Below are 21838 nucleotides of genomic sequence, written 5' to 3' on the forward strand. Positions count from 1 at the left end.
TGAAGGGAGGGTGTCAAGGGGACAGGGACAAACTCTTTTCAGCTGTCTCGTGTGACAGGACAAGAGGCAATGGGCAGAAACTGAAGCACAGGAAGTTCTGCCTGAGGGTGAGGGGGAATTTCTTCCCTGTGAGAGTGACGGAGCCCTGGACCAGGTTGCCCAGAGAGGTTGTGGAGTCTGCTTCTCTGGAGATCTTCAAGGCCCGCCTGGATACAACCCTGTCTAACCTGCTCTAGGCGACCCTGCTGAGCAAGGAGGTTGGACTAGATGATCTCCAGAGGTCCCTTCCAACCTTACCCATTCTATGATTCTATGAAATCAGTCTACACTGAATTCTTTTCTGCTTGTGGCTAAGATTGCTTCTGATACGTGATATGCTTAGGTCAGGCTATGCCCAAGGAATGTCGCTCAACACACTTTTTTATTTTATTTTATTTATTTTTATTAGCAGGAAGCAGAGGGATGGAAAGCAGAGAAGTCTCAAAACTGTTGGACCTCTTTCAAGAGAGTGGATGGCAGGCAGAGCTTTTGATGAGTAAGAAGAGATCAAATAGTGCAGGCTTCATTATTCATGTGGAGGATGCAAGGAGTATAAAGTATCCTGAATAGAAAAGAGATATTTAGGTCTAGGATCTTCCCACATAAGTCTTGCTTTAGAGTTCATGTGAAACAGTGTAATGACCATAAAGAGAAGTAGATACATAGATGCATCCTTCAAGAACTGAAATTTCCAGCTGCTTTCTGTATGAATAAACCTGTTCTCAACCTTTACTTTTACTTTTCCCTTCACATTCTTCCCCCAGCTCCTGCAAATGACCCCATCAGTAAGTTAGTGTTCATGTGTTCGGTTCCAAAGACTCTTTGCACCATTAATATATATCCAGATTCATAAAGAACTGATCTTGCCACAAAAGTAATCTTTTACTTCTGGGTTTCCTGCTTCAAGCAAAATATTTCACTGAACTGTGGTGATGTTGAGTACCTAAGAAAAAAGGAGAACATGAGTTGGCCTTCCTTTTGTTCTAGTTGTCCCTGCTGTGGGATTTACTAAAAATCAGTACTGCTGAATTTGCTATCACTCAGTTCTTCAGTTCCTCAACTGATTAGTGGATTTCTGAAAGTTGATTTGTGGCCTGGCGAAAGGTTTATTGCAGTTCAGCCTCTTGTATTTTTCTCTTTTACACGCAGCACAAGTGGAGGTGTTGTCTGCTGCACTCAGAGCATCCAATTTGGATCCTCAAGAAGAGACAATAGTCAGCATTGGTAAGGGAACAGACTCACAGAGTGAACTAAGTATCAAAGACCAACAGAATTTTAAACCTATCCTGGGTGATATTGTGCCTTTAATTGGTGACACTGTTGAGGTAAGAAAAGTTTTGTGCTGGATTTCTGTTTTTTCATGTCAATTTTCAGGACTCCAGTAATAGAGCTGTATTGTGTGTTAGTGCAATAATTGCAACCAGATGCTTCCTACTTTGGGCTAGCATGACGTTTGATTTTGTTGGCAGGTCTTGAAGCATTGACTACTAAAATGAGTTGTATTGGGAATTTTTAGTTTTGCCAGTTCTGTGTTTGTCCATGCAAATTCTTGAAATTTTCTGTTGAACCCTGTGTTGTGACTATCACATTTTAAGACATTTTAATGCTGCTACAGTTTACTGCTGTGAAATTGCCATACTTTAAAACAGAGCTCTATTGATAACAAGCAAACAAATCTCTTTATCCCCAACCCACTCCCCTCACCCCAATACCCTCCCCCCCCCTTTTTTTCCCCCTCCCCTCCTCTGGAGAAAGGGGTGCTTTGTTCCCAGTAAAAGGGTTTTGCAGTAGCTTACTGGCCTGCATAGGGGGAGTTCAGGACCTATGACCTAGGCTGTTGTGCAGACTATGGAAAGGGAAGGTGGATTCTAGCACTCAATAAGGTTTTTAAGTTTGCACCTATTCCTTCAGCGCTCCCCCCCCTCCCCCATGTCTGGCATTTGATGGTCTTATTTTCTGTTCTTTGCTGTGTATTAGGTGAAAACCACTCTATTCACTGCATGTAGTGCCATAAGCTTTGGTGGTATTAAAAGGTGTAGTTAAATTTGGGAATTACTGCTTTCTACTTATACTCTGCAAAATCATGAAAAGTAATATACTGAACAATGTTGCTTATATAGAGAAAGAGAGAGACAGACTGTATTTTGAGATGAAAGCTTGGTAAGGACAAGTGTCTTTGAGAAGTCTAGGAGTTGCATTCGTCCTGTGGAGGCTTTTTCAGTCCTCTTAAAAATGACTGATCCTCAGTCATTTTTTGTTTCACCTAAGCTGTTCAACCACCTTATAGCCCAGAAGCGTTTGGTGGTGGTGAAATGTGACATGTTTACTTGGATGCTGCTGTTTATACACAGTCATAATTTAATATTATAAATGCATTTATAAAGAAACAATCTGCTGCCTCAAAAAAAAAAAAAAAAAAAAAAAAAAAAAAAAAACGGAGGCAACCTTCTCTCCTTTCCTCCCTTCCCCCTGCCAAAATCCAAACAGCACCTAGATACAGTGCTTGTTATGTTTCTTTAACACAGCATCAGTCATCACAGCTTGCTAATTCTAACCTTTAAATGATAGTGTGAATTCTCTGTCCTCTTTCTAATTTTTGGAAGGTGAGCAGGGTAGTGTTTAAAGGATTGTATTCCTGCATTTGATTTCTTTACATAATATGATGCTAACAGAAACCTAAAGATGCTGTTTGTGGTTTACAGTCTTTCTTTGCATATGTAGATTTTACACTTTAAAGAAGTACTCTTAACAAACTGGCAGATTATTACTGGCACTGAATCAAGTCCTCATTTTACAAGTGAGGTGACCTAGAATTTGGAAACCAAGCTGTGATTTGTTGAGCATGTAGACTGCTGCCCCTAGCAGAAAAGACTGCTATGATTTTCACAGGTGTTTTTTAATTCTCAGTGTAGCAAAGAGTTGATATGGTTACTGGATGCTTTAGAAAAATCACGCTATTTTATATTTGAAAGCAGCACTATTCTGCTCACATATCACAAAGCAAAATAAAATTTTGCTTGTTCTTCTGCAACTGTATAGGCTCCTGAAGGAGCTGGTACTACTTGTTAAAGAGAGCATTCTGTATGTAAATGAAAATACGTGATGGAATAAATTGAACAGATATGGTTCTGGTACGTAGATGAAGCTTGTTTGTTGAGGATGAAAGTAACAGTTGTTTTTGTTGTTGTTCTTTTTTATTCTCCACAAGGACACATATCTTGGTTTTTCTTCAGGTGGTAGGCTCTCTACAACATTTGAACAACAAAAAAATTGAAGAATGGGAGTTTCTGTCATAGAATGGGGACTGGCAAGGGATTTTTTTTTTTTTTTTTTTGGTTGGAGGTAGAGGGAGAAGGGAAGGAAAAGAAAGGGAAAGGACACTGAACTAAAATCAGCCCATCTGCCCATCTGTTCAGAAGAAGTACTTACATGAGAGTGGAAGCCATCCGGAGACTATCATATATGGACCCCTGAGGCTGGCTTCTTCTCTTTTGGGTTTTGGTCACCTCCTCTGGCTCGTACCAGTGCCACTTGTTCTAATGCTCCTGGACTGTGTGTGCGCTCCAGTTCACAGAGCAGGGGTCTTTGTGGAGCACAGCCACAGAGCTCTGATGCACTGCAGCTAAAGGAAACCTTGTAAAAGATTAATAGATTATGGTACAGATTTTGCATATCAGAATCGTTTTTTCACCAGTACACAAAAAATTTTGAGACTAAACTCTATGGCTCACCTGGTTCTCTGTAATGCTCAGTTTGGTGTGTGCATGTTATATAGAAGAGATACAGATTGAACTTTATCTGCAGGTGTACAAATACTGCATGACTTAAACACTGACTGATGTGGCAGTTTCTTTTTACTGCAGCTTTTCCTTTTGGAGGACATTTTTGACTTCAAAAGTAGCTAGGTAAAAATGCTACCATCTGTGTCGCCTTTTGTGTGTTTAATTGTTCAGCTTGCTTCAAGTCAATAAAGTACTATTTTTAACTTTTAGCTGCTACTCTTTTAGAGCTAGGGTAGCAGAGAGTGTGAGAGGTGGAGTCTTCCTTTCTTCTGTAGCAGAATGGATCACTAACCTCTAGTCCGTTACAGCTGGGCAACTCACTGAAAGTGCCATGGTGGTTTTGTGTTAGCTGCCTCATGATTTCTTGATCTGAAAGAGGTTGAACCTGGTGACTCTCTGAGAATGCTGAAGCTATTTTGTAGGTTTCTGAAAAAGACTGAGTAGATAAAATGACAGAGGTGACTGGCAAACCAAAATCCTGCAGAGATGTTTTCAAAGCCTCTGGAGGTTTTATAGATTGAGTTGTATGCTTCTGGACACGTTCAGTTACAGTCACATGAGGATCTATTCTCGGTCTGGCTCTTGACACCACCTTGCTGCACTTAGATAAGGCAGGCAGGTGACTCAGGCTGCAGTGCCTGCCATACACATGCATTTGACTCACAGCTCTACCTGTTCTTTATCACATGTAACTATACCTTAGCAACTAAAATTACAATCTAGTACTTGGATTAAAGCAGTTAATGGACAAGGAGAAAGTAACTGTCTGAAGTTAAACCAAGCAAGACAGAGGGGATCCTGGAGGCCTTTTTCTAGAATTTCCTGGGTTTATTTGCTTGAAAACTGTCGTTGTCAAACTGATCTTCATGGTCAAGAGTAGGCTTGTTTTTGGAATTCATGTTGACCCTGCAAGCTATTTGTGGATAGATGTGTTGGATCATCTCTGGCAAAGGCCTCGTCCTGTTCTGCCAGATAGTGATCTGATCTACTTCTCAAATATTCATCATGTACTTTTTGAAATTCACAGCTGATTATTTAAAGACGATTGTATCTGGGAAACTCCACTGGTACAGGAAGTAACTTTGCATCCCCTCAGCAACATAGTGTATCATAACGTATTAAACAGCTGCTGCTCCGTAGAGTCTGAAACTGCCTCCAGTTCTTGATCTTTGTCTTTGGGGCTCAGATGTGTACCGCGGATGCTTGAATGATTGCTAAAATAGAAAAAAATTGTTGAGAGGCAAGGAGTGATGTCAAGAGGTATAGCCTCAGATGAAGCTCATCTGCAAAGGAGATGATGGAATAATCAGCTTTAGGAGAGGAGCAACAGCCTAAGTCTCATCCGTTTCAACTCTTAAGTGCAAGAATTGCTTTGTTTCGCTCTTTTCTAGCACAAATCCAGAGGAACAAATTCAACTAAATCCACTACAAATGTTTTTTCATTTTCCTTTCAGGGAAGAAGCAATATGACTGATGTATTAGTTGCATTTTCCTTAATGTAGTCTCCAAGGTGCTCATTTCCTGTGGAATGAAAATCATCATAAGAACCAAAATTGCACAGACTAAGGGGAGACTTTGTTTTAAATTTAAATGGAAAGATTTATCTAACAGACCTTTTGATTTGGAGCTATAGCAAAAATGTATTTGATATTAAAACATGTATTCTTTTAATCTAAGAAAAAAGATCCTGAGGTGAGGGCAAGACTTTGTGATTTTGATGTTTGTCTTGTATTTAATCTTTGAGGACATCTTATGTGACCTTTTTTCCTTTTTTTTTTTTTTTTTTTTTTTTTTTTTTTTTTTTCCCTTGAGTAGAATATGGATTCAACTCTTCATTATATTCATAATGATTCAGATTTGAGCACCAATAGTAGTTTCAGTCCTGAAGAAGAAAGAAAGTCCAAAGTACAGGTAAATGACTGTGACTTTTGCTATTTTTTTTTTTTTAAACATAGATCAGATAAGCAGGATTTTTTTATATATATATATGGGAAATTTTAAATGCATTTCATCCGATCATTTTTGATGCAGTGTATTTTCTATACAATATGGAAAACCTCTTACACATTCCTCTTTAAAATACTTTCTGCAGGTTTTCTAAAGAGAATGGCTTAATTCAGCACTTGCTTTTGTTTTAATTGCGTATAAGAGATGACAGCATTTTTTTTTTTTAATATGAGAGCAACTATGCTAGACTTCCTGACTCTGATTTTATTGAGTTTAATTCTCTATGGAAACTGTCCTGTAATTGAAATTAGGATTACTGAGGAAATGGGATATTTTTTTAAATATTTTGAGTGGAACTGCCATGCCAATTTTATAGAAAAGATGTGTAAGTGTGTTTGATTAAATTCAACTTATTTAAAAAAAAAATACAGTTTCTTTTGTTGTTGCTTAGTTCATACTGAACTATGCCGGCTGAACCACCCTAATGCCACTAGTGGGAACCTCAGCCCCTCTTGCTATGCATGTGAGCTGTGCTATTCAGCAGCTCTGTGTTAGGGAAATATTCTTGTGCACCCACTGGGGAGAGTTAGTGCTTGAGATAAACTGACAACAGTTGAGGCAAACAGACAGATGTATTCACATCACTTTATTTTAGATGTTTTAATTTTTAAGTGGGGAGGAGGATTGGTCTTCACTAGATCTCTTTTTCTCTGGAGAAGCCTTTTCCTCCCTATTCCTCCCTGACTATTTAGGGAGTTTGGAAGCAGTATTGAACACATTATATACCCTGCTGCCTCTTCCCCTGACCTCCTTCCCCAAGGCATTTTAATTTGACTTTCTTCTCTCCTCTCCTCCAAAAGACAAAATTTTGGAAAGAATAGTTAAATGATTTTTGAGCACGTCTCATCGTTTGCGGTCATACTCATTTTATCTTCTTGGTCTGCTTAAGAGACAGTGATCCATCCACTCATCTGTTACGTCAGTCTGTATATTTTCAGTTAACTCCCAAATGTCATTTCTTTTACTAGTGGAGTTTTTATGAATTATAAAACTTCTGCATTTTTATCAAGAGATTTTAGTTTAATAATATTCTATAGTTATGGGGGGAAAATGTTGTTCTGACTGCATGCACTGAAATTTTAATGATCTCTTAAGATTTATTGACAATAGTATAAACTCTGTCCTTTTCCTTGCTACAGGATGTTGTACCTCAAGCCTTGTTAGATCAGTATTTATCAATGACCGATCCATCTCGCGCACAAACAGTTGATACTGAGATTGCCAAACACTGTGCCTACAGCCTGCCAGGTGTGGCACTTACATTAGGCAGACAGAATTGGCACTGTTTGAAGGACACCTATGAGACGCTGGCATCTGACATGCAGGTATGCCGGATGTTTTCTTTAGCTTGAAAAAGTGACTATGAATGATCTGTGAACTTTCACAATGTCATTTTAGTATACTGGGTGTTGGGCTGCTCTGTTTTTTAGGTGCGGTTTTCTGTTGATGTTAGTTATTCACACTATGAATGAAAGTTTGACCGGTGTCTTGGAGGAAGCTGGAAGTGTGTGGTGCTCAGGTTGTAAGCAAGTGTGTGTGGGGGAGGTTGATTTATTTGGGTGCATTTTTGGAGGTGGTATTCTGGTGGGAGTGTGAGGAGAGGTCTCTAATCTCCTCTGCTCACTTGAGATGTTGTGGCAGCGCTTGGGATTCTCACAGGTATGAGAATTCAGGCTGTGCTGCTGTGTGTGAGCAGACACGAGCCCCCACAGGCATGTCTGGAGCTCAGTGAGTCAGCCTCACGAGCTCTGGTGGCCTTTTGATGCAGTATCCAGTTAGTCATAAGGGAGTAACATCACTATCATAATGCAGCATTGCTGCTTTAAAAACAACTACTAGAAATAGCAGTGTTTTTCTTGTCGTCAGGTGGTAAGGAGGCAGCTTTGTGCCTTTCACTGTTGGCTTATAGTTGTTTCCAGTCCTCCTTTTCTTCCTTTTTCGGAGATGCTTTCTTTTATAAGCGTTCTTAGACTGCTTTACCTCCCTTGAACTTGCTGCTGCTATGTCAGAGCAGCAGTTCTTAGTGATACGTAGTGAGTAATTTTATACATGGATATTGCTCATATTTTCCAAAATATATTGCAGTCATTAAAAACAGCCAAATAATAAATTAAAATATAAGTAAAAATTAATTTGTATTTAAAACTGTCCCGAGTTTATCACTAGTCTAATCTGAACTAAAATTGATTCACCAAAGCAGATGAAGAAATAGTACCCATATTAATTGGAAATGCTGATTAAAGAAGAGGTATGGGAGGTTTGTTTTGTTTTGTTTTGTTTTTTTAGAGAAGACTTAAATTAAATATTTAATCCATTAAAACAGTGCTTCCTGAAGTTAGGGCCAATAAGAGCTCTACTGATCATGGACTGTTCTGTATGCATGAAACTTTGTCTATTAGGGACAAAGATTCTAGCTGAAATGTCATAGAATATATTTATTGTTCTACTTTATAAATTAAATGAGTGATAGCATAGCAGTGTGGGACTAATTTACTGTAGAAGAATGTGAAGTGAAGAGTAATGTACAGAGAAGTTCTGTTAACAGGAATACTATTTTCCATCCCTGCACCTGGAAACTTAAAATTTTTTTGTTACTTTTGTCTAGTTCCTAGATACTCAAGTGGAACAAATTAATGGACAGCTCAAAGATCATAATTTCTTCTCTTTTTCCTTTTTCTCTCTATTCTTTTAATACTTTGTTTTATTCTAAATTATTAAATGGGACACACCAACATATGAAAAGCAACTGTTAAATGGAATTGTAGGCCCTGTAGCTCTCTGAGAATCTGATGGATACTGATCCTTAGATTGCATAGGAGAACTTTGGATGATTAATAAAACCTGTGTGTAGTGTGTATGTAGGTATATGCGTGCGTGTATATATACAAATACACACACACATACGTACACACCTGTATTTTTCTTTACAGTGGAAAGTTCGGCGGACACTAGCATTTTCTATACATGAACTTGCTGTGATCCTTGGAGACCAACTCACAGCTGGAGATTTGGTTCCTGTCTTCAACGGCTTTTTGAAAGACCTAGATGAAGTCAGGATAGGTGTGCTTAAACACTTGCATGACTTTCTGAAGGTATATCTGTGTTCAACTTTGGTCCAGTTAAATTGTCTGTTTTGCTTCATTTCTTTGTTTACACTTGTTTGTTAACATAACACTAGCATAACCCTTGAGAATGCATAAAAATGTCTGTTGAATACTGGAATATCTTTTGCAGGAGACTAGTGCTGCTTATTCTTTTTCTCTGAACTTAGTCTGTGTAAATGTATTCTATGTATGGATGCCAGTGTTTTGTATGAAGCTTTTTGATATCTCTAACTACTTGGTAGCAATTTTCTTCTCACATGTTTTAAGAGTTTTTTCTACGACTATGTCCTTTTTGGAGCTGAAGCTCACAAATCACAAATCACAAACCATCATTAAAAATGGTTCTAGCTTTACTGCTTAACTTATTTCCTAGAGAAAAAATAAGAAGAGAGTCAGATTTTTGCGTACGGTAGTGTCTTGTGTGATTTCATGGACTTAAGCATGATACAGTATAGCCCAGAAAAGCAGAACTGTTGCTAAAGATTAATTTTTGGATCAAAGCAAGCTTTTCATTAGTTGTCTTTTTAAGCCTCTTATTCTATCTGCTTATTGTTGGTAACTTATATTTCTTTACTGTTACAGCTGCTTCATCTTGACAAAAGACGAGAATATCTTTACCAGCTTCAGGAATTTTTAGTGACGGATAACAGCAGGAACTGGCGTTTCCGTGCAGAGCTGGCTGAGTAAGTGGTTGCCTGAGTGTTTGGGTTTTTTTGAGGGGCATTTTAAAATGTTAAAATCATAAATCAAATGTCTTATAGTGACATTCTCCATTTTGTTTTTAATTAGTGGATTGTCCTTATCCTTCTCCACTTGTCCTTCTCGCTTCAAAATTCCCAGTTAACAGTTGGGAATGTCATTTCCATCACCATATGTTGAAAACATTACCGTTCTATAAAAAAGAAGCTGCCGTAAGAGAGGACCATATCCAGTTCCTTTTTTAAATTAGTAGAAGTGTTTTAGGAATTTGACTTCAAGTAGTGGAGTCTGATGAGCAGGCTACTGCATTCATGAAGTGGAAGAGATCAAGATCCTGAGAGGAGTAAAGAAAGCGAGTAGCAGAGTACAGACCTTAGGCTTCACGTGAGCAGGCTTTGGCTTTTCCATTGAACTGGTAGTTTAAATCCCAGGGGAAGGGTGAAGCTGCTCAGGAAAGCTGACAGGTCTTTAGTGACAATATCCTCCAAGCAAAAGAGATCTATCTTGATATTCAGAAGAACAAGTAGACATATCAACAGCCTGACTTAACTAAACAGGGAACCCGTGACTGAGCTTAAATACCAAAAGGCATTATATAGGAGGTAGAAGTGGGGACAGACTAGACATAAGGAATTTAGAAATGCTTAGGCTCAGTGTTCTGACACGTAGCATAATGAGACAAAGCTTAGCTAGAGCTGAGATTTGCAAGGGTATCGAGATGTAGCAACTGCTACATTAACAATAAAAGAATAAACAAGAAAAATGTGGGACCATTGCTGAATAGGGCTGGTGATTAGTGACAGCAGACACAAATAATACTGAGGTACTTTGTACCTTCTTTGCCTCAGACCTCTGATAATCACTCCCAGGCCTCTATGCTAGGAGGCAACGTTCAAGGGTGGTTGAGGAACAGCTGAGGGATTACTTGAGAGCAACCCACATAAGCCCGTCAGACCAGATAGGCTGCGACTGAAAGTGCTGAGAGAGCTGGCTCATGTAATAGCAAGGCCATTCTCTATCATCTTTGAATATCCTGCTGGATATTATAGCAGGTCATCAGCAACTAGAAAAAGGCACATGTTGTACCTATCTTCAAAAAAGGCCGGAAGGATAATTAGTAGAACTGCACTTTCATCAGTCTCACTTCCATCTGTGGGGCAATGATGGAGCAGGTCCTCTTGGAAGCCATCTCTGGACACATAAAGAAGAAGGACTCCTTCATGAAAACAGTCAGCATGAAATTACCAAGCGAAAATCATGTCTGAACAACCTGACTGCCTTCTACGATGATATGACTGAATCTGTGGACAAGGCGATAGCTGTGAATGCCATTTATCTTCACTTTAGTAAGGCTTTTGATGCTCTCACAGTATGTTTGTACCTAGGTTAGGACATTATGGTCTAGGTGGGTGGAAACTAGATGAGTAAAAAGACTAGCTGGATGGTTGGGTTCTGATGGTGGTTGTTAGTGGGTTTTACTCTACCTGGAGTCTAGTCATAAGTGGAGTATTGCAGGGGTCTGTCCTGGAACCTCTCCAGTCTTTACCAGTCTTTACTAGCAATGGGGAGGAGTTGACAGAGTATACTCTGTCAGGGTTGCTGATGACACCAAACTGGAGAGACCAGCTGAGACACTCAGGAGCCTTACAAAATTGAACGAGGGACAGATGCTGAGTCCTGCACGTGGAAAGAAAGAGTCCCTGGCAATGAAACAGGCTGCGGACTGTCTGCCTGGAGAGCAACTCTGCTGAAAAGGCCCTGGGGGTTGTGGAAGACTGTGAGCTGAACATGAGCTGTCGGTGTTCCCTGGCAGCACAGATGATTATACAGCACCCTGGGCTTAATAAGCAGGTCAAGGGGAGTGATTAGACCCCTCTAGTTGGTACTTGTTAGACTGCATCTGGACTAACGGATCTAGCTCAGGGTCCCACAGGACAGACATCAATAAACTGAATCAACTTCTGTGGGAGGCCACCCGGATGGGCTGCTGGTTCAGCCTGGAGACAGGATGGCTTTGCGGGCACCTGACAGCAGCCCCCCCCATGCCTGCAGGGAAGTTAGCATGAAAACAGAGCCAGGCTATTCTCAGTGGTGCCTGGTGGGAGGATAAAGAGACATTGAATATAAAGTGAAATGAGAGATTTGGACTGAATGTAGGGAAAAACTTTTCACTCTGAGGACAGCCGGGCACTGGAACAGACTGCCTAGAGGATGTGCAGGCTCCATCCTTGGCAGTTTTCAAGACTAAACTGGATAAAGCCCTGAGCAACCTGACCTCAGAGCCATTTCTGCTTGAGCAGGGGGTTAGAGAGCTTCTGAAGTTCCAGAATTTTCTGGTGTTCCCATGATTAGTTCGACAAAATCCAAATGTGTGCTCATATTGCACAATTTTATTTCTGCAATGGTCTTGTATAGGAATAATGAAATGAGCATTTTGTAAAGATCAATTACAGTGCATCTTTTGAGTGCAGTTTTGAGAGACCTGGTTAACAGCTGTTACGGTATGTTTGGTACATTTAAATGTTGTTTTGATTTAGTAAATAAAAATCACTTATATCTCCACAGCAGGAAAAATAGGTAATAGTTGTATTGTGTGCTTGTAATATATCTTGCCAGTCTTTCTGAACATGTCTTCTATGATTCATGACACATACTTGTGTCTGCAAGCTGTGCAGATCGTAATCAGTTCATTACAAATTGAAGAAAATAATAATTCCACAAGTTGTCTAGCATACTCTGAAGTAGAGGGAGTTTATTTGGTTTAAAAAAATATCCTTATTTTGATAAGTCTTATCAGTCACTTAGAAGTCAGAATATTTGCTTTGTAAACATGTGAAATATCTGTACCCGGTATTAGAATGTATGTGTAAGCTGCAGTGTCATTCAGCTGCATTGCTGGGCTGCATGCGTGTTTTATCAGGATCCCTCTGTTGTAAACGCAGTGTTGGTTCCCTTTCTTCTTTCCCAGGTAGGTCATTCTTTGAGATCATTCAGCATTTCATTATTACATTGAATAAGTGGCAATTTAAAACCTGCAAGTGATCCATAGTGGAACTGGTGGTGTTGAATAACAGAAGATTTTACTCTTCAGTAACTTTATTATGGCCACTTTGCATTCATTACACAGCAAGTGAGGCTGTATAAATGATCATTTTCATAGTTAAAGATTACCTTTCTCGTTTTCCTAATGTACTCTGTGCTTTCTCTTCCATCTTTTAGGCAGCTGATCTTGCTTCTAGATCTGTACAGTGCCAGAGATATCTATGACTACTTGCGGCCTATTGCTTTCAGCCTGTGTGCAGACAAAGTGTCTTCTGTCCGTTGGATTTCCTACAAGCTGGTAATGACTATTAATAAAACTCAATCTAAGTAAATTCAGGATTCAAACTTCAGAGGGTGGCAGTCAGAAGTATTTTTTATATATTTATCTCTTCCCGTTTCTCCTAGGTTAGCGAAATGGTAAAAAAGTTGTACATGGCTTCATCATCAACTTTTGTGGTAGACCTGATGGATGAACTTGTTGAAAAGTTTTGTAGATGCCGTAAATGGTCTGGTCGACAAACTTTTGTCTTTATCTGCCAGGTAAAGTATCATTTTCTTCATCTGTTTTGTTTATTGGAAGGGAAGATAAGTAGCTGGAATTCTTTAGCTGTTACTACTTTTTTTTCACAAATATTTAAGAACGTCTTGCCAAGGGGATAGATTTCATAGCCTGTTTTTTTTCAGTGTTGTTCTATAGTTGAGCTTGCAAGGAGATGTTGCGAAGTAAGATATGTCTGCTTACCTGGCTAGTTAATTTCATAATCGCCCAGCACTCTTGCATGGATCTGCAGTTTTGCATGTTAACTTCAGGTTGTGAGAACTGACTGTGAACATAGAACACACGCATAATAAAATAATTTCAGCTATGCCTGCGTCGTGACGCAGCATAAAGTGAGATTTTTGTGCTAATGAGACAATATGCTGTAACAGCTGCCTGTTACTTTTATGGGTGGTCCTTTAGAAATCAAGGGCTAGGAATTACCTGTACCTCCTTAACTAGCTAGCGCAGCTTTTTGAGAAACAATGTATTCTCAGAAAAATAACAGAGTTGAAACTAGCTGGAACCCTAGAACAGCAGTCAAATTTGGAGGCAAAAGTAGAAGGCTAGGCTAGGAACCAACAGTACGATTGCCAAAGTGAGACGATTTGAACTTTGAAGTATTTGGAGAAATGTGAGCTTTGAGCTTATTTAGAGAAACACGAACCGAATACAATAGTTGTTTATTAGGATGGAACATTCTTCACCTGATACTTAGTTACAACAAAGACTAAATCAATCTTTAAAAAGTGTTGGGAAGTTTTTTTTTTTTTTTTTTTTTTTAATCCATCTTCTTTGTTATCAAATGTTACAGTAATAAGAATATAAGATGTTGTTAGGGCTCAGGCAGATTAATGTGAGTTTCTAACTGGGGCTGAATTTTTTTCAGAGCTATTTTGCTTCATTGTGTATTACTGCATGTTCAAAAGTATTGTAGCATATTTCAAACTTTGTTGGTGCTAGATATTGTATTCACTCTATGAAGGTAATAAGGTATGTCAGCTGTTGCTATGATATCTGTTGGAATTTTATCTGTGCTGAAATCTAATGAAATTGCTTCTCTTTTCTTGCCAGACTATCAGTGAAGATGACTGCCTGCCCATGGAGCAGTTTGCAGTGCATCTGTTGCCACACTTACTGCACTTGGCATCTGATAGGGTTCCAAATGTTCGAGTCCTGCTTGCAAAAACATTAAAGCAAACACTTTTAGAGAAAGGTTAGTGGTCAGAAATAGTTGTAATGAGCTGACTGTATACCTTCTTTGTTGGTTGTCTTCTGTCTTTCTGTTTTCCTGTAGTCAACTGGAAAAAAAAGAAGGACTATCAGATGTGGATCAGTCTTGCTTTTAGAGTTTCCCCAGTGTGGGATGTTTTCCTGGCTGATATAAAACCATGAAACTCTTAGATGGTATTGGAGCCACTGTTTGTAACACTGGGGATATGTAAGAATTCTTCCTCATATGCCAGCCTGTTTTTCTTGCACCATTTTCTCTGTATGAGATAGGGGTTATCAGGGCACACAATGCATGAATGAACAGCTAGCAGCTGTGAAGTTGTTGAGCGATGCCATTAATTTGATTAAAAAAAAAAGTTTGGTTGATATTGTGTGTAGTAAGGAAAAAAGAGGAAAAATCCTTCCATACGTATCCAGCATCTGTTTTCTTACTGGGGAAAAGAGATTGTTGCTATTTGTTTTTTATATTTTATGGTTGCAGTCAGAAGAAGGTTTCTCTAGAGACTCTACAGGGGAATTAGACATGCTGCTTTTGTGTCACAGGTTTTGCTTAGGAAAGCATCCCCTATTCATAGCAGATGCCAGAAAAGTCATCGGTGCTCAGATGCCAAAGCACTGTAATGGAAAATACCATTAGAAATATTATGCCATTTTGTAATTGGAGTACACTCACTCTTGGAATACTTCGTTCAGTTCTGATGGCTTTCTTCCTCAAAAACATACACTGACTTGAGACTGCTCTTTCTAGCGTAGAAAACTTTTGGAAACGTAGAAATGTTGTGAAGAAAAATGCAAAATTTTTACAATACAGGACAATGCAAATACCTTCCCACAAGCTGTTTGTAGTTATGCTGTTGTTATACAACTTTTGTCATGTAGTTCATGAACAATTGTCAGGATTTGGGACTTCTTCTGTTATTCTTTCATATTACCTTCATTTTATTGTTGGATAATTATTTGGCAAGCCTGCCAGTTGAATGGAATGGCACATCCATGGTTTGTGATACCTTTCCTCCATTCCAAATATACGCACACTCCTGAGTCTCTTGCAGGGATATTTTTCTCTCCTTGCTTATGGTGTCTGTCACTCCTACTTTTACACTGAAGAGATGTAGGAATCTTGTACTTTGCTAGCACTGTCAGAGCAACTGTGCTCTATCATCTGAAACATGCAGTGATTTTTTTTTTTTTAAGTGATTTTGGGGGTATGTTTAGAAGTATATCGTGTGCCTGCTGAAATATTCTTGTTTAACTGTATGTGTGCAATAATAGTCTTTGAAATTTTGAAACTCAAAACAGCATGCTGAGGTTTGCTTTGAAGTATGTGCTATTTTTTTCCTCTCGTAAGTCTCTTCTATTTTCTCTTACAGAATATTTTCTAAATTCTGCCAACTCTCATCAAGAAGCTGTGGAGCAAACAATTATGGCGCTTCAAATGGATGACGACAGTGATGTCAAGTATTTTGCAAGCATACACCCTGCTAGTACCAAAATTGCAGATGATGCCATGAGCACTGCTTCATCAACTTACTAAGAAGTTCCTGAATGTTGCTATAATTAAAAAAAATTGAAACAAACTATCCTCAAATGGTCCTAAAATGGATGATCTAGGACAGCCTCTTCAGAAGGAGAGATTTCTTGCCAGATTTAACAGGTGGATGTGATCTAAATCTGATACCAGGGATTTTAAGTCAAGAAAAAGTAAACATTACCTATGTCATCTTGACTTTAGAAAAACATTGCTCAGAGGATTATTTTGCCACCGAAGCCTTAAATCTTCTGTCTTCCTGAACAAATGAAACTTGAATTGGCAGATCGTTTTCATTGTAGAAGGGATGTGATTTCCAGAGACCTGCATTGTTTCTCCTGAGGAGTTAACTTAGCAAGTATTTTCTGTAGCAACTGATAGATGAAATAGCAGAAAGGCAAATTTATACCAAGATATAAGACCTCCAGTATTAGCACTAAAAGATTTTTTTTATCATTCAAGGACTTGATATGTGTGCAGCTGGGCACACCCTTAAGTGGGAATAGCTTTGATGTGTGTACATGGGGAAAAGTAGAAATTTGGATTTCTCTTAAGGGCTCAGTGCTAACACTAAACTAGAATTTGATTTTAATCCTTAAATGCAGCATATTGCTGTATTCATTAGCAGAAAACTTTGCTGAGTACCTGTGTCCTAATTATTTTCATGCTGGTCATGACCTAAAGGAAATTTATTAGCACATGTACTTTAAGTCAGGTATTTTTAACTTGATCATGATCGGCTCTGAGGTGCAACTTTTTTCTTCGTATACTGTACATATCTGTGAGCCTCCTTGGAGCGCTGCAGTCTTTATCATGTTGTTTAAAGCTGTTGTGATACAAGTTGTTCTCTACTTGTCCAAATAAAATTTATTAATAAGACTGAAAGAAAACTTGTGACCTTTTTAAGACATTAAAAAAATGTTTGACATCTAAGTGTATTTTTCTTTTCTGGTTCTTTATGCTTGACCAGACCATCCATGCTGCTTTGTTTTTCTCCATTCTGTATTTCTTTTAATACTGTTGTAGGCCCATGGATGTGAGAGAAGTTCTGTTAGTAACAGATAGCTGTGTCAGTCATGGCTAGGAGGTCACTTTGGGGAATGCCATTTGGGCCCTCAAAACCGGAAACTCTCATTCTGCTGTGTCTGCTCTGCTGCTTTTCTTAGCCCTTTGAGAAAGTTCACTGATAGGAAAACCCAGGACGCTCAGTACACCCTAAGGATGACTGAGTGTTTTCAATGCCAGGGTGCCTTAATTGAGCTGACTTTTAACAAACTGAGACCATCTGTGAAGAAAGTGCAAAAAAAAAAAAAAAAAAAAAAAAAGCTGTCTTTTTCTTTTCTGTTTCACCCAATGTGTCATTTATCTGCCTCCTCGTTTCTGCTTCGTTTGGAGATTCCCAAGAAGTGAAAGGGAAGGAAAGACTTCTTAAAATTGCACAAGATCGTTTGATCTATAGCCTGAGGAACATTGTCTTTTTTTGCTTAAATCTGATAGGAGATTTTCTCATGCAGGCAATGTTAGCAATGTTGGTAATCCAAGCTTGAATTTAGAATGTCCTTAAGTATCTGGAGTTTGGGGAAATGCATCTCTCAGTTCTGAGTGGTGAAAAAATTGAGTGTTTTTTCTTCTGTGAGGGGTAGTGTCTGGGAATGATGCAAAAGGTATTGTCTCTTGTGTGTGTCTCCTCTCAAGATTCAAGCTGTGCCTCTAAAGTTTTCATATTGGTCAGGATTTTTCAAACAGAATGTAAGGTAGCTCCTGGATTATCCATAGTTCCCCAGAAGTTGTCTTGGTAAAGTGTCAAATTAGTCTTTTTCTAACAGTTTTCCTTATTTTCAGTTTAATCCCTTGCCTAACTCATCTTGGAGTTTCTTCATGGGAAATTTTTTTGCCATGTCCTGGCTATAGCACTGTCTGCCTTTTGCAGCAAGTTCTCTGTCTACTGTTGTTTCTTCCCTGGATTTGGTAGGCCATTTCTTTCACCGCCTTTTTTTTTTCTTTTTTTTTTCTTTCTTTTCAGATTTCATTCCAATAAAACTGGCAAATGTGTGGAACCTTGTGAAGGGTGGTTTGTTTTTAACCTTGACAAGACTTGACACTTGGAAATATTGTTTTGTTTTGTTTTTGAATGCCCTATCCGGTTATTGCTTTAACTCCTGGCCCTGTGCATATGATGCTACTTGCATTAGGACTGCAGAATAGCAGGCTAATTTCAGCCTGAGTGAAATAAATGTTCGTGTGGGTTTGGTAACCCCAACAAAAGAAAAGGTGGCTCTTCTGCGCAGGTAAAAATCTGGCCGTGATGGTTTTCGTGTTTGTGCAAGTGTGGGGATTTCACGTGTGCTCCCTCTTGCCTCCTTTCCTCTGCACTGTATATCAGGGCAGGGTTCAGAGATGGCTGATTTGAATTAGTCGTAAACAAGCAGAGAAGGAGGAATAGCAAAATGAGTCCTGTGGTTCAGCTGTGCTCTTACCTTTTGACCAGCTTTATTCCCATAGGCAAGGCTTCCATTTGTTCTGCAGTCTTTGCCTGTGGAAATTTTTGTTTAATGGTCATGTTTTCTGACCTGGTTTCAGCTTCTGTAACTTGTTAGGATGGGAAAAGGAGTCTGTGACTGACAGCTGGACAAAAGCTGATAATTTTTTCCACTTCTTTTCTCGTGTCAGTTCTCCCCTCTGATACTGATGGGAAGGGCTTGTGTTCGTATTTATGCTGGGCATTCGGACAACACCAAGTATTTTTTCAGGTAAGTGATCTTTTCTTTATGTGCAGAGTCAGGGTATACTAATAGATTGCTTTAAAAATACGACAGCAAAGCTCATTTTAAATGTACATGATGTCCTTTTCCTCCAGTGCTTTCAGACTGTGGCTCTTTTACTTGACATGATTTAGATTAGAAAAAATACGCTGAGGAGCAGACAGTAATGGAAATGCTTTGGGGTTCAGTTACTGTGTGGATTGGACTGTATCTAACTGATTAACACATAGTGAGTTAGCAAAGTTAATTAAACAGATTTTTAAACATCTTACAGCTCTCCAACCATGATAAATAGGCTGTTTTAAATACCATGACCTATTTATGCAGAGGTGTAGGAACATCTCTGTGTGTAAAATATTTTAAAAGAATTAGCTGCAGGTGGTTCTGAATCACAACTGTGAAAAGTGAAGAGCCCTGAGCATGCTGCTTTGCATGTTTCTGTAACAGGGCCACTGAGAGCAGGAGAGAGATGCACAGTTTGAATATCTAAAGAAATTTCAGCTATTTTTAGTCAATCCAGGTATTCTATACAAGAAGGAAGCCAGACAAACTTGACTTGAGTAAGATGGCAACACAGATTCAGACAAAAATTAGGCGATTTCGCTCTCACCATTTATTTGCAGGAGGAAGAGCAGTTTATGTATGTGCTGCAAGTAATAAAAATGTGAGTAAAGTTAAGAGGATAGTTTTTACTTTTACAGCTGAAATTTCTAGTAAGTAGAGGGAAATAAAGATTTCCAAGACTTTTAATGAAGTATTTGATCAATTTAAAAGGGATCTTCAGCTGAATGAGGGAAGCTTTTTTATCAAACTCAGTTGCAGGCACTTTTCTATAGGAGAGCTGAAATTAATAGCTTCGCTTCTGTTGTTATAAACATCTCAGCTGCAGGTAGCTACACTATAGTCTGCATTAGAAATACTCAGTGTGAGGTAGATGATAAATTAGAAACTACTTCAAATGGCTGTTGAATTTATTTGCTTGATAAATACAATCCTAACAAAATAAAAGTTAACCAATATTAAGAGATTTGTTTGAAGAACATTAGAAAAATCCATGACAATTTGATAGGAATTAGTGTGAATTAAACAAAAAGTTTAAATATTGCCAGCAAATATAAAATGTTTGTAACGAAGGCATGGGAGAATGCTTTACATTTGTCATTTGATCACATTTTCAGTCTTTATAAACTTTTTTTCCAAATTTTAAAAAAATACTATGCTGTTTTCTATAACATATCAAAGCATTATTTGTACAAAATCAAATCATGGCCAATGATTCACAACAGTGCAATAGATAGATAAGGAATACAACCACATCCAACAGGTGCTGAAAAATAAATATCCAGATTAAAAAATAAGATAGATAGCCTATATGCACTCTGTGGAGTTACTGTCTATATCAATTGACTGTACTTGAAACATTAAATGGCCCTTAAATGCCAGCTTGGATGGAGGCTTTTGACTGCCAAAAGCAGTAAAATAGCCAACCCAAAAAGTCTGATTTTTTTAAAAAGCAAAACAAAATAAGTCTATTGCTGAACCCCCCCCACTACCTCCAGTTATAGCATCATTCTTCAGGTTTATTTGGAAAGCACAAGTGACTTGCATTTCTGTAGATGGAAATAATAGTCTATTGCTTGGTCAGGCAGAGCTATCTTAAGCAACATAACCCATCCCCATTACTGACTAAAGCATTAGTCAGTGGCTTACTCAGAGGGACTGAAACATTTAAAATAGATTAAGAAAAGGCTGTTGGCTGTATGGTGGCAGTATGAACACAGCATCTCTTGTACAGGTATGATGGCGGCTGTTTTATAAATGAGCAAATGGGTAAACTACATTGCTAAACGACATTAAGAACTCCTGATGAATATTTCCATCATACAGAGACATAAATAACATCTGTCAAGTTTTACATTTATTCAGTACATCTTAGAACAAAAATGAAATTGAGGGCATTTGTTAGGTAAACACGATACCCCACAGACTCCCAACATTTTAGCCAAACCAAAATAAATTTAAAGCTCCCTTGTATATAATCTGCATCAGAAAGGTATCAAAGGCACAAGCAAGAAGTGACTAGGTAAGCAGAAATAATGTGAATGAGAATGAATAGATTCACAAGGCAAATAATTAGTAAGTGTGGGTGAGTTTTTGTTTATTTACTGAAAATGAGATCTTCTAATTCTGCTCCAGTGAATGCAAATAATGGTTTTGGTTTAAAATAAAACTGTTACTGAATTATTTTAATCACCTGAAGGAAATCAGTCTTGAAATAATTGATACCAGCTGGAAAACTCTTCTGGCCTCTCCAAACTCACCTGAGTCTGATGAGTAGAAGCCACAAGTATTAAAGAGACAAAGTCTCCAGGGCTTAAAAGAAAAGTTTCTTTACATAATGTACACAGCCAGCAATAATTTGTGCAGTTTGAATAAAATTACAGTAATTTGCACAGTTCAGTTGGTTTTATGATTACCCAAGGAGCCTGATCAAATCGGAGTTTCCTTCCTGTCTTTACTTGGTGATGGCTTGACTTGCTGCTCCTTGCTTGCTTTTGGCTGCTCTTTGGCTGCTTTTGTCTCTAGGACACTGTCTCTTTGCTGCTGACAAGCACTCCCACGTTTTTCAGGCTCTTCCTCTTCCTGCACCTGCTGCTCCGATTTAGCTCGCTGCAACAGTCGAAGCTGTACTCTCAGTTCAATGATGGCCTCTCGCTCCTCATGAATCGCTTGGTTCAGGTGGTTGTTCTTTATCTTTCAAGCAAGGAAAACGAATGTCAGTACTCCTCCTCAAAAGTAATTTCCATAGCTAAGAGACCATTAAGCACTGCACAACAATAAAGCTCTGCTGCTAATCCAGAAAGAAGTGTGCACCTACACACAACAGTGATTTAAAAACAGAATGCATGGGAAAAATCCACACTCAGCTGGAACAGAAGGTTCATAGTGATCATAGACCTTAGAGCTGCAGCAATCAAAAAAGCAGATGTAAAAATGAATACTCTCGCCTTCCTTGAGTAGGTATGCAGCACTAACTGTGTTAAAGCTTTGCATTTAAAAATCACTGCTGCGCTTGCTTCATCTAACTGTGTGGAATCCTGTGA

The 21838-nt window shown here is 38.6% G+C and overlaps 2 protein-coding genes across 3 annotated transcripts in view; one reads left to right on the top strand and one right to left on the bottom strand.

Annotated features, from left to right (window-relative positions):
- Positions 1–16905, top strand: part of PPP4R1 (protein phosphatase 4 regulatory subunit 1) — a 63697-nt gene extending 46792 nt beyond the window's left edge. Inside the window, exons 12-20 of the mRNA XM_062570124.1 lie at positions 1189–1364; positions 5637–5732; positions 6968–7153; positions 8759–8920; positions 9515–9615; positions 12851–12971; positions 13079–13213; positions 14286–14427; positions 15815–16905. Coding sequence (XP_062426108.1) covers positions 1189–1364; positions 5637–5732; positions 6968–7153; positions 8759–8920; positions 9515–9615; positions 12851–12971; positions 13079–13213; positions 14286–14427; positions 15815–15978 — 1283 coding nt within the window. The 3' untranslated portion in view covers positions 15979–16905. The remainder of the gene's footprint in view (positions 1–1188; positions 1365–5636; positions 5733–6967; positions 7154–8758; positions 8921–9514; positions 9616–12850; positions 12972–13078; positions 13214–14285; positions 14428–15814) is intronic.
- Positions 16906–20630: 3725 nt separating this feature from the next.
- Positions 20631–21838, bottom strand: part of RALBP1 (ralA binding protein 1) — a 37615-nt gene continuing 36407 nt past the window's right edge. For both annotated transcript variants that reach the window (XM_062570125.1, XM_062570126.1), the window contains one exon: positions 20631–21488. In XM_062570125.1, coding sequence (XP_062426109.1) covers positions 21225–21488 — 264 coding nt within the window. In that variant the 3' untranslated portion in view covers positions 20631–21224. The remainder of the gene's footprint in view (positions 21489–21838) is intronic.

This window comes from Rhea pennata, chromosome 2 (assembly GCF_028389875.1).
Source record: "Rhea pennata isolate bPtePen1 chromosome 2, bPtePen1.pri, whole genome shotgun sequence".
In the NCBI taxonomy this organism is placed as follows: domain Eukaryota; kingdom Metazoa; phylum Chordata; class Aves; order Rheiformes; family Rheidae; genus Rhea; species Rhea pennata.